This window comes from Tinamus guttatus, unplaced genomic scaffold (assembly GCF_059628265.1).
Source record: "Tinamus guttatus ecotype Peru unplaced genomic scaffold, ASM5962826v1 Tinamus_guttatus_pri_ptg000070l, whole genome shotgun sequence".
Lineage (NCBI taxonomy): Eukaryota > Metazoa > Chordata > Aves > Tinamiformes > Tinamidae > Tinamus > Tinamus guttatus.
In genome coordinates this window covers 1,092,845-1,105,400 of record NW_028288604.1, presented here as the reverse complement: position 1 = coordinate 1,105,400, position 12,556 = coordinate 1,092,845, and the positions used below count along the sequence as shown (strand labels likewise).

The window sequence follows — 12,556 nt, the reverse complement described above, 5'->3', positions numbered from 1 at the left end:
TTATACTACAAGTACTGTATGCCCCGTGTTCCTAACATGGGAACTGTCATCTCTAATGGAGTAATTAGTTAATTTATTGTTCAACACTCTAATGGCATATGGAAATCATTAGTTCTCCCTTTTCCGTGAGCTTTCGATCTTTCATTATAAAAAATACTAGGTTATTGGCAGAAGATGCTAACAACATCATGGAGCTAATATCATGAACAGAACGGAAAGTGACCACAAGCTGTAATGCAGTATTACAGTAATAGAAAAAGAGAAAGTTTTCTTCACTTTTCTACCTCACTGTTATAATCCTATGAAGTGCAGAAAGCATCCTTGAAGCATAGGAAAACAGAAGAAGGAATGTGGATATTTCTTCTTTGTCCTTTTGCGATGCAGCTAAGCTGAAGACTGGAAGGATTTTGCTGTAATAAAAGTTCAAATCACAAAATGCTCTTAGGTCATAGTAAGTTTGGACCATAGCGAGCACATGATGCATTAAGTGCAGAGTTCAGTACTGCCCCAGACATTCAGGACATAATGTTCTCTTTATCTTCACTAGTTTGTGCATTTCAGTCATTGCTTAACCTCCTAGTGTGAGGCAGCCTGACTAAAAAGAGGTATTATGTATGCTCCCACACGTGAGGATACAAGGAGACTATAAAAAGTATTTGCCATGTTCAGATACGTTGCAGTGACACATATGTCACTGCATATGTGATGCTTTGTGTGTATGAGATGCTTTATAGCACTTTTGAAATGTACAGCCCTTCTGCTGAGAAGGTTACTACCTGAAGAATTCTAGCACATTCCATGGAGTAATTGATCTGACTATAGTCACAATGAAAAAGGAGAACAGAAGCAGGTTAATCAAGAATAGAAAAGCAATCTGTTGGGATGAGAGAATGTCTGCTACTTTGTAAAATAATACTAATTTTGATTACTTACCAGGAAATTTTATAGCAAATCTCAAAGTTGCTTTGGGACATCAAGTAACAAGAATAAATTACCTTGGCGACTGGGGCATGCAGTTTGGTATGTTTTCATTTTGATTTCTTGTGTTTCCTTTTCTACTGATAACATGGTCTGGGTTTCCTTTTTTTTTTTTTCTTCAGGCTGTGTTTTCCCTGGGCTCATAAAGAGTAATATTGTTTTTCCATACATGTAACATAGTCTTCTCAAAATAAGATTAAAATTTCCCAGACTGATTGATCAGCAGTATGAGCTATACTACTGTCTAGTCAGCATGGGGAGAAATTTACTTAGGAGGCCCCTATTCCTCAGTAGCTCTTCTCCGTGATCTTCTATGGGTGATCTGAGGTCTATTTTTAAAGGGCAGTGTAAGTTATTTCCTAAGAAATGTGAAAACATAGTAGTGAACAGGCTACTGCTGCTGCCTCTAGATAAAATGCTGGACATAGGATCACAGCTGGCATGTGTCTGCTGTGGTGCTGCCTCCTTAATCAGATTTTCATACATAACAGTTATGGAATAGTACACTGGCTAGCCTGTGCAATGCATAATGATGGAATAATTGTAAAGAAATGTACCTTTTTATTCTTTGCTTGGTTACCCAACCACAGGTTTCGTTTCTTAAAGTCTATTGCTAATTTTACATTTTAAATTGACCCATATCCCTTTCTTTATTTCTAATTTTGCCCCCAAAGCTATTTTTGAAACACTTTCGGCATTTAAAAAATAATTGTGCTCACTTGTACAGAACTTTAAAACTGCCCTACTTCTTTTTCAGTTGGTTATGAAATCAGTGTCAATATTTTTAAATGGCAAACAAAGCTGAGTCTACGTCAAGCAGTAACTTTTGCTTATTCCAGCCTTGGTGCTGCCTCCTTCAGTTGTGCTGGTGTAACTGCTTAGGGGGATGCCAATGAATGAGCTTTGGGAACTGAGCTGGGTGGAAAAAATAGCAGAAATAGCCTCTTCTGCTCCACTTATGTATTCAGATTCAGCATAACTCACAAGGGTTCTGTTTTACTTATTTTCCATTCTAAAGTAAATTCCTGCCCTTTAGACAGTTGAACATTTTTATGACTGTGAAAGCAGTAATATTATTTTTTTCCTCTGTCAAATTATTTCCTCCTTTGTTCCCAATTCTGTTTCTCATCAAACACTAGTTTCTAGCACAGCTTTATTCCACTTAGGATTTGTTTCATAGGAATTGAATACAGGATGATTTTTGCTTAAAATTAAATGAATTTCATCATATTCCGTTCATTTATTTTTGTACAATAGGCCTAGTTTTATCACATGATCTTGTGTAGCAAATGTGGCAATAACAGTTAAGCAATGAAATACAGCGTAGTTAAAGGACTTTTCAACTGACCTCATCCACTCTGTCCTTGAAAATACTGAATCATGCTCATAAGTCTGAATATCAGGAATTTTTGTTTCCTGAAAGCACAAAGATGGCAAGGTTATTGACTCGTGAATCTGTTACCCGCAGCACAGCTGTTCAATCAGACTCTTGCACTCGAAGTTCGAACTGTTGCTTTCGAAATGGAAGCTCCCTGTTTATGTGTGCTGGCTCAGCTAGAATATCTGGCAGGTTTTATAACAAATATTATAGCACTGCTTCACAAAATTACAGCATAGGAATATTACTGTAATAGTCCTTTCCCAGAAGCACCACTATAATTAATGATCTGTCAGCATTTCTATTAAAGCTGCTATTGTCAAAGGCTTTAAAATATAGTAATTGAAATTGTGGTCTCCTGAAACGTGGCAAAGGTGTTCTCAGCCCTGCAGCAGGTTTGGGGCAGGTTTCTTAAGGTAACAAAGCTTACACAGCCGTTCTGTCCATCCATCTGTCTTTGTCAGCCTGCTTTAACAAATTTTTGGTTCTAATAAACTGTTGGCAAACTTCAGGCAGATCGGACAAATAGAAATCATAGAATCATAGAATGATTCATAGAAATGCCTCAGAGAACAAATTTCTCTTAGTTTTGTCATCCTTAGCAGCAGAGCAGGGACAGAGATAGGGCAGTGACCTGTGGGAGAGAATGTTAACTTCTGTGTTTAGCCTACTAGCTAAGCAGTCAGCAAGTGTAAGTCAGAATTGGTCCCAACACATGCTGCATCTTGCCACTAATTGGTAACTATAGGGCTGGGAGTATTTTGTGAAGTAGAGAAATGTATGGAAGGATGCATTTGGATTGGGGAGAAACTGGAAGTATTGCAGAAGGTTGGAGCTTGGAGTGAGCCTTGGAAACGGAGACATATGCACTAATATGTAAGGTGAATCATTAGGAAATCTAGCTCTGATTGCTGACACAAGAAGTTACCCTTTGAGAAACTCTTTATGAATAAGATTAGAGTCATTTTATTTCCTAAATCCTCATTTGTTTTGCTCATCTAAGTTGACCAAGCATTTCTATCGCAATCCTTTTCCAAGATGGAACAGATTAGTTCTTGAGCTGGTGCCACTTGTTTAGCTGCAGCAGACTTTTCAAAGGGAGTCCTGCATAGCTAGTCCTCGTATGCCGTCTTCACCTCAGTCCTGGGCTTTGTCACCTCAGAGGAAAGAAATGGCCTTAAAAAAAGCCTCAAATAATCAAAAAGGCTATGGAGCAGTATTGATAGACTGCTGAATGGGTTAGTGGGCTCCTTTGTTTTAGAAAGTAAAACGAGGATTTGGATTTCTTGCTGTTTCAGATGGCTTTTGCAAAGTATTGAAGCCAAATCAGATATTTTAAAAATACTGCATGTGCTCAGCATACAGCAAAATGTTTCCTTGAAAATGTTGCATGAGTGGTATTGTGGAATACCCTGCTGTGTCCCAGGTCCTGCTGTCTTTGAAATGGTAATTCCTAAGGGAGGGAGCAGAAGAAGAGGCTTTGGGAGTGCGTTCCGCTGCTGGACAGTTCTGCTGTGTGGTTTCATGTTTACAGCTGATTGCTATGTAAAAGGTTACTGGACATGTCCAGCAACATGAGTTCTAACACTTACAATGAAAGAAACTGGAAAATCATCATAGTATTTCATGCTGCTTTCTAGCTATTACAGAGTTTTTCATGCCCTAGAATAATGTTGTGCTTTTAATTTGTTTTTATGGTAGACAGTATTACACTGCTGAAGTATGTAAGGCATGTGTTCTATTGTGTATGGTGTTGAGACTTGCTTTTGAAAACAACTTAATCATGAGAGCAAAACACACTCAGCTGTTGTCTAACTCTGTGTTTAATTGTTGTTTAAGGCTTACTGGGTGTTGGTTTCCAACAGTTTGGCAATGAAGAAAAACTAAAGTCCAGTCCTTTACAACACCTTTTTGAGGTAAGTGCAGAAAAAATTAGCTAAGGACTTTAGAAGACAGTGCATTGAACTTAGCTGTTAGCTTGGAGAGAGTACTGTGCCTGCAGGCTCATGATTAGACACACATGTTAGATTTAAACTGGGTTTAAAGACCAGTGATAAGGTGGGCCATGGCAGCCAAGACAGATTTCAGTGGGTTTTAAAAAACGCCCCAAGAGGCAGGTAACTTTATACTAGGCCTCTGCTGGTTGCCTGCGCCTGCTTCAGGCAGTTAGACCTATGTCAGTGCATCAACTGCTTGAGCTAGGTGATCTTTAGGTTGACGGTACACGTTGGCTGTAACATGTATACAGCAGGTTATCAGGAGCAAGAGAACGTGGGCTATGACACTTAATGTGCAAATCTAGCTACTGTGAAGACAGATGGACAAACTTTTTGGTGTGACTAATGTTTCAGCCCTCATCCTTCAAAATAAAACATTTCAATTGTTTTAAGTCTTGTCGCGGATTGTTGTGGGACTCTATCAAGAGTTCTCTAGTACAAAGCCAACCTGTGCTCTCTGAGCTGGTATGGGACCTATTAGTAATGGTGGCATTTGGATGCTAAGTCACAAGTTATCTATTTTATATAAATGCGTTTATTGGCTCGGGAACAGGGTGTGTTTGAATGCTCAGATATGCTGCAGTTAAATATGTACTAGGCAGCTTATTCATATGACGGAGAAGTTCCTTCTGAGTCTGTCAGCTTCTTTGACGTAGGTACATTCTGTTCGCTCGCTCCATCATTCTGGAGGCCTCCTCAAGGAAATGACAGATTCACAGCTTAGAGTTGTTTAGAGCTGTGGAATTTCAAAAAATAACAAGAAATTACACTTTTTTTTTTTACACTTACATTTTTTCCCCCTCAATCTGTCTTATAAGTGGTTTGGTACGTGGGTATGCATTACTGCGTATTACTTAATTTTCACTTGTAATTTCAGTCTGTTCTTATGATTTTGTGCTAAAACTTTCAAACATCATCTATCTCAACATCTTTATGTTTATGACCTAAATTAAAAAATATACCTTCAGATTTAGAGCAGTATTCAGTCTAGCTGTTACAGATTCTAGTGTAGTAGTTGTTTGAGATTAAAGAAGAATTTCTTATACCCAGTTTTTAATGATCTACATAAAAACTTTGCATGGAATTTTTCATGTTAAGCAAACCTTAGGAGAGATCAGTTTCGCACAACAGCAGAAGGGCACCACTTCGGAATTCATGGCAGGATTTGATATTAATGAGGAGCAGAATTGAACAAATAGTTAAAATTTTGGCATATATATAATCTATCATTGAATATGCTTTTCTAATGAGCTTTGTACCTTCCATTCTGGTCAGGACTCAGGTGCAAGTTTGTCTTTTGCATTATTTTTGCTCTATAAAAATAATGACTGGGGAAGGAGATGTTAGGATATGTGAAGCTGCCTTTTGAGAAACGGGGAAAATTGTTCTTGGAAAGAGCTGATTTTTTCCTGTCCTTTAGATTTCTTTTTCATGGCAGAACTAAACAAACATTTAATCTTTGAGGCTTGTCAGCAGTACTGTGTGTTAAGCTCCATCTCTGAAAATCTTGGGGTGCAAAAGGAAGGGAAGAAGTTCAAGTTCAAGAGCTAAAAGGTGTAGGATCGTTTTTATGGGCTGAACCCATTACAGCTGGTGTTTGGTATTGTCTAACTCATTGTCTGAACGTTGCAGGAAGTTTCTGTTTTCTGTTAAGGTAAGCTCTCTTACAAAGGCTTAAAAGTTAATTAGTGTTGAACTATTTGGGTCTAAATACCTAGTGTAAACACTGATTAATTATTTTTACATGGTCCTCTAAGTTTTCAAAAATTTTCTGTGGGCTTTGAAGATGCTACATCTGAAAAGAAAGGAATCACAGTCTGGGCAAGCATTTGGCCTTCTGGACTATAAAGGAATTTGTTAATGAACAGGAGAGTCAAATTCAGTGTAGATCTGTAGGGTTGGCTAATAAAATTATTTGTAATGCTTCTAGCAAATTTATGACAATTAATCTGTGAGTTTTTAGTCATATGCTGATATTCATGTACTTGACTTCAACCATACCCAGACAGCAAAGGAATATTAGGAGTGCAGACTAGTATGAGGAGGTGGCTTTTGCATCCGCACTGTTTTTTGGAACTTCTACAAAGGTGAATCCATCTAGGTTCTTGGTGCTTCATTTGCAGCCTATTTTTAGACTGTGGATGGTTAAATATACCGCCATTATGGTCCTGTGAAAATGAGTCTCTGGTGTAAAACTCTGTGACAGTTTTCAATCTATGCATGAATTTGTTCTATATTCTGCTACTGCACTTTTTCATGGTTAAGAAGAGGATGACAGCAACACTAGTAAGAAATTATGGCATTACTGTCTTTGAGGATTCATTCTTTAAATAGGATATGTTCTCTTTTAAACAGCTTTACATTTTAAAGATTTAAAATGTCATCTTTAAACCTATTTGTATTGTTCTTGTAGAACTTGTTCTGCTTATTTTTATTTGTGGAGAGATTTATACTTCTGCAGCATTTTGATGCCATTATATTTTAGGTGTATGTACAGATTAATAAAGCAGCAGAGGATGAAAACACAAAAAAGCTGGCTAAGGATTTCTTTAGAAAGCTGGAAGAACATGATGAGCAGACATTGTCACTTTGGAAACAGTTTAGAAGCTTCAGTATTGAAGAATACATCCGGATTTATAAGGTACAAATCATCTACTGTTTTTTTTCCTGTATTGTTGGTTTCTGTGTGTTGCTCCATCAGTCGACCTAGTCGCTGCTATGTAGCCATAGCACTTCTTCATAAAACGGAGTTCCAGGAAGTGAACCAACTCAGGAACAGAAGCTGCTGTGGTGTTGTCAGTTTGTTGTCTTTACAGTAAACTCACAATGTTGTGGAATAAATATTTTAAAATATGCCAGTTCATGGGCCTGTTTGGGAAAGGCTGCTAGTTTGTTTAACATCCAAGCATAGAATCTCCTTAGTTGCTAAGAAGCTAGATACATTTTATTTAAAGCAGTCCATCAAATTGGCCATTTGACTAACTCTCCCTTTTTTAAATCCCTGAAGCTCAGAGTCTGGTGCTAAGCAACAAAGCGAATCGATGTCAGATAAATATTGCTCAATTCTATTTTATGTTTGAAGCTGGCAGCAACCCACTAACTAAATTTAACAGTTTCTGTGTTATAAATTTTATTAGGAGATAAATCTGTTTTCACATTTCTAATCTACTGTTATAATGCAGAGCTGTGTATGTTGCACATCCAATTGAGTGTAAGAAATTATAGCAATTGGGATTTATAGTAGTAATTGGTGTATAAGTTCCCTGCGTGAGAGTACAGCTAATATACAGCCATCTGTTGTATACCGTAATCTCATGAATGCAGCTGTGCACTGACTGCTTCATGGAAGAGGCTTGTGCTACTGGCCACAGAAGGAGTGCTGTGATTTGGGAAATAGGACTGATGTGCCCCTTCTGCCATTGAAACCAGTCTGCTGGTGTTAGTGCTATAAAATCTGAAGAACTGTCAGAGGTCCATCTGACAGCCAGCTGGAGTTTTGCTTTCCTACATTTTTGCAATGAGGTTCTGGAATAGATGCCTAGTTTTGAGGGATTTAGAAATTTTTTGACTTTTTTTTTCTAATTTTCAACCTCAAAGTATTCATAACTAATTTCATACCACTTAATTCTGGTAGCATTATTCTTCAGGTAGCATTTCCCCATCTTTCTCCATATTATGATTTACAGAAAGTGGTCATGTCTTCTTTCATTCTTGTTTTGCAAGGTTCAATAGAAGTGGTCTCCCTCACTTCAAGTAGCCTGTCTGTGTTTTAATTTCTTTCCTGCAACTTATCCCTGAATTTGTGCCAAGTGCTTCAGGTTAAGGTCTCTTAAGTGAGACAAATTCTTGATAATTCTAGCAGAAACTTACCTCTTAGGGTAAGTATCGCGCTGTATGCGCAGCCAGATTGCTCCCAGGTTGTTTTCCAACTAGCAAGTATCTTGCTGACAGACTGAGAATTCTCGCAGTTCTCTTTTTCTCTGTTAAAAATATTATCATTTGTACCATTGCGTTTCACCGTGTTTCAACAGTTACAGTTAACCTATCACTGCTAGATGTACACTGAGCCCTCCAGTAATGGTGAGGTCTATGTTGAACAAAGTTTATGAGCAGATTTTTTTTTTTAAATCTCAAAAAAAGATTTTAAAGAAATCTTATCGTTTTAAAATAGGGCTAATTTCCAGACTGAAAACTTTCTCTGGTTATAGCTGCAGCACAGCCTGCTATTTGCTTTCTCCCTTTCAGCCAACTAATTAACCTCAGGATTTTTGTACTGAGCACTGTCCTCAGTTTGCTCCTGATTTCTTGTGTAACTGATGTCTGATGGTATATTCAACTCTGGGAGATTAATTGTAACACACAGGCAGACTAAAAATTCCAAGTATCCTTTCTTTTTAACAACACAGTAATATTTCCCGGCATAAAATCCCTTTGCTCTCTCTATCTGACTTCTGACACAAACCCGTCCTCTGAGTTAACTTGAAGAAATGATTAGGCTTGACCTAACAATGTTTCTCCTCTTTGATATTCTTTCTTTGCAGAGATTAGGAGTGCATTTTGATGAGTATTCTGGAGAATCGTTTTACCAAGAGAAGTCCCAGGAAGTTCTGAAGATTTTGGAGGAAAAAGGACTTCTTCAGAAAACAACGTATGACCTTTTTTGGCTTTTGTGGTTTTCTTGTGGCCAGCACAGAAGCCTGGCAATGCCAAATTGAGTTCAGTGATAGTGGCTGGCTCCTAATTGCCTGGTAAGCTGGTGATTAGTTTGGTAGCTGCGTGTACCATTTCACAATCACAGATGAAATCTTTGCCTCGATGAGCTGCCTGTCTTAACTGGAACAGAAGCTCTATGAACAGAGTACACCAGGATGTGAGCAGGCAGCTCCCTGGCATCAGCAGAGCTAATGGAAAACCAGGAATGGTTTTCGGAAAGGCTTAAAGGAGACAGTCATTCAAGAAAAGAGTGGGATTGCCCAAAGTTGCTGGGTGACATGACCAGAGGTCTGTTGTTTTGGTTTTGATCTTCATCGTCCCAGAATTGCCTGCATTTCCGATGTGGCTTGCAGTCACCTCAGTGTTTTCTGTCAAATTACAGGAAAGGGACAGGAATTGTGGATCTCTCAGAAAAGAAAGACCTTTCATCATTTTCCACTGTCATGCGTAGTGATGGGACATCTCTGTATATAACAAGGTCAGTAAGTCCTTTTTTGCTTATTGGGGTTTGTTTCATTAGTAAACTTCTGCACAAGTAACTGATAGTGTGGATTTTGAAGCATTTTATTTCTGGGTTGGGACACCTTGACTAGTGAGTAGTTTTAATGGAAACTGGCAATGTAGCTATGACAGGTCTTTGAAGTGACTGGCCCTCAGACTTGCATACACATGTGCACACAGAGGGGAGAATTCATGGATCCTTCTCTGTATGGAGGAGAGAGAATCGCCAAACTAGTTTTCCCAGGCAGCAGATAATGAGATGCGTAGTTCAAAAGAAAGTCCAAATGGTTTCTCATTATCTCTTTCAGAGATGTTGCTGCTGCTATAGATCGAATGAATAAACATAACTGTGATACTATGATGTATGTGGTAAGTAATTCTAGATTCACTAAGCCCTAGGCCTGACTTTTTCCAGTAATCCAGGGCGCTCTTGATCCCTATAAGACTTTGGCACATGGTATTTTCGGCACTGTAATAAACCATACAGCAGATGTGCCTTAATGTGGCAGTGTTTCTTGATTCTCCTTCAGTTTGTGGCCCACAAATGGCTGAAAAAATAATCTCTGGAGTTATTTGCTGTCTTAAACTCACTGAAAATTGTTTTAAAAGAACTTATACTTATCTGACATTGAATTTTATGTCATTAATATTTAACCAAGTTATAAAAAAGTGTTAATGTTATAAGGAGATAAATGTTATTAATGAATGTTCTAAAATGAATCTAAGAATATGTTAGAGTACTGATGTTATCAATAATGTAGATTTTTATAGCTCTGATCTAGATGGCAGTTTCATTAACTAGGACTTGCACATAAAGTCCTATGTAATCAATCCAGACAAAGCAAATGCTAACAGGGAGTCTTTGTGTTTCTGGATTGGTGTTTTTTTAACAATTCCAACAATATCAGCAATGAAAACTGGATTATCTCACTTGTTTGAAATTTCTTTGCTTTAGAACTATCAAGGACATTTCATAGGATGCTTTTATACTCTCTTTTTTTCCAGATTTAGAAAAAAAATCATAACCATATATTTAATCTTCAGGAAGCTTTCATTAGCTTGACATTTCCACTTGTGATTCTAGAACACAAGTGTTTGTTTTTCTTGTTTTTTCTTTTTTGGTCTCTGCCGACTGCAATATCCTTCAATCTGTAGCATCAGAGAGCAGTGTAGCTCTGGAAGTGCATTGCGTTAGGAGCTAAGGAGCTTCTCGTCTAGTTCACGTGTGTAGGTAGTTATCTCTGTCATGCCATGAGGTATCCAGGACGAAGGAAGAAAAAATAATTAGAAAGAAAATAACAAGGCATTTTGTCAAAGTTAGGAGGTGGGCTGAATGTTGGGCTAATAGAAAGAGCAAGTGGTCTTAAGTTGGCTGGATGAACTTCACTTCCCTGCGTGGGTCTAGTGTGGATCTACTGGTCCACATAAAATATGCAGCAAAACTATCCTGTCATGTGATTTATGAACGTGACATGGATTGAAATGGCCATAAGTTGGTGGCTCTAGTCCTGTTCCCTCAAACTTGCTAAGTTTTGGGATAATGTGGTTAATGTTTCTGCTGTTTCCGACTTGGCGAGAGCCAGTAAAGTGGGTCATAAAGCAAGAGTGAGAGATAGGTTGCCTGTGAGTGGAACTTAGCCTTGCTGCTGCTTTATGGCAGGGCTGTTAGGGCGCTAAGATTCAGCTGAATTCAGTGCACTTAAAGCAGCAACTGGAAACTCTTTTTGGACATTGGATATAATTTCCACTGTCAGTCTGCAGTCTGCTCATGTAAAGGTAACCACTTAGTCTGCTTAGCTATGTATTTGGATATATAAGGAAAACAGGGATATTAATCATGTGAAGCTTCTCTTGTGTTATTTTTTGTTATGCTATGAAGCTGTGCAAAAGTAGTGTTATATGAAACTGTAGTGTCTTCAAATTCTTAATTCACATACTTTTTTGTTTTGTTGTTTTCCTACTTATGCATCCACTTTTTGAGTATTACTTTTAGGCAGAGCTAAAGTGCTGTGGTACTACTGTGCTTTTCCATCCTTCTTAGTGTTTTTGGATTTCACACAATTTTAACTTTAGCTATAAATAACACTCACTATTGCTGCTTATGGTATCACACAACATCCAAAGTGGGGCCTGATGCCTAGTTTTCAGGTGTCCATTTGAAACCTGGAATTTAGCTTGTACTGCCTGATAGATATTTTCAACTTGGCTTCAGTTTTAATATCCTTATTTTCCTGAGAATTTATGGGATTCTAAAAATAATCTGCTATACTATTTTTAATACAGCTGTTAATATTTTGGATGTTCTTCTGTATGCTGTTCCTGTGTACGCTGTTGAGATAGGCGATTACAGACTGAAGTCAGATTGTGGTTTAGTTATAGCTGAAAACTCTGCCCTGTGAACAATCACAGGGAAGCAATAAAGTCTTTGAAGGACTGGAGTCTTTTGTGAGAAGATATGTGATGATTCTTCTCACTGTCTGCTCACAGATGGCTCCAGTTGTGCAAAGAGCTCCTAAATGCTCTGACCACAGTGCAGGTTGTGCTGAGGGAGGTGCTGTGTACACACAATACAAAAGCAGTTTCTGTCACAGCATTTACAGTCTCTCCTACAACATGGGAAAGAAGTTCAGACGTGGCAGGGAGCAGAGAGAGCAGCCAGCACTGGTCAATGCAATGAGCTGGCCTTAACCTAAATTTCATGAAGTTTTTTGTTAGATATTTTAGCAGAAGAGAGTTGGCACTGCAGTGGTTACAGAACATTTCTCACATGTGTTGAGGTGCTGGAAAAGAGCTTTGAAGGACTCACTGGAATGGCTGACAACTGTAATTCATTTATCAGCCTTGTGGATCTGCACAGTAAAAGGTGATACACAGGAAAAGGGTATGTTTTGAGAAACTATGAAAATAGAGGCAGATACTTCAGACTTGATGTAGAAGTCGGCTTAAGAAGCACAGTTAAGCACTTCACTCATTTCTCACTCATTGTCCT

The 12,556-nt window shown here is 38.2% G+C and overlaps 1 protein-coding gene across 1 annotated transcript in view; it reads left to right on the top strand.

Moving 5' to 3' along the window:
• RARS2 (arginyl-tRNA synthetase 2, mitochondrial) overlaps nt 1-12,556 on the top strand; it is a 28,384-nt gene that overhangs the window by 7,226 nt on the left and 8,602 nt on the right. The window contains exons 7-12 of the mRNA XM_088519772.1: nt 937-1,020; nt 4,196-4,272; nt 6,839-6,994; nt 8,895-9,001; nt 9,449-9,544; nt 9,876-9,936. Of these exons, the coding sequence (XP_088375898.1) occupies nt 937-1,020; nt 4,196-4,272; nt 6,839-6,994; nt 8,895-9,001; nt 9,449-9,544; nt 9,876-9,936 (581 nt within the window). The remainder of the gene's footprint in view (nt 1-936; nt 1,021-4,195; nt 4,273-6,838; nt 6,995-8,894; nt 9,002-9,448; nt 9,545-9,875; nt 9,937-12,556) is intronic.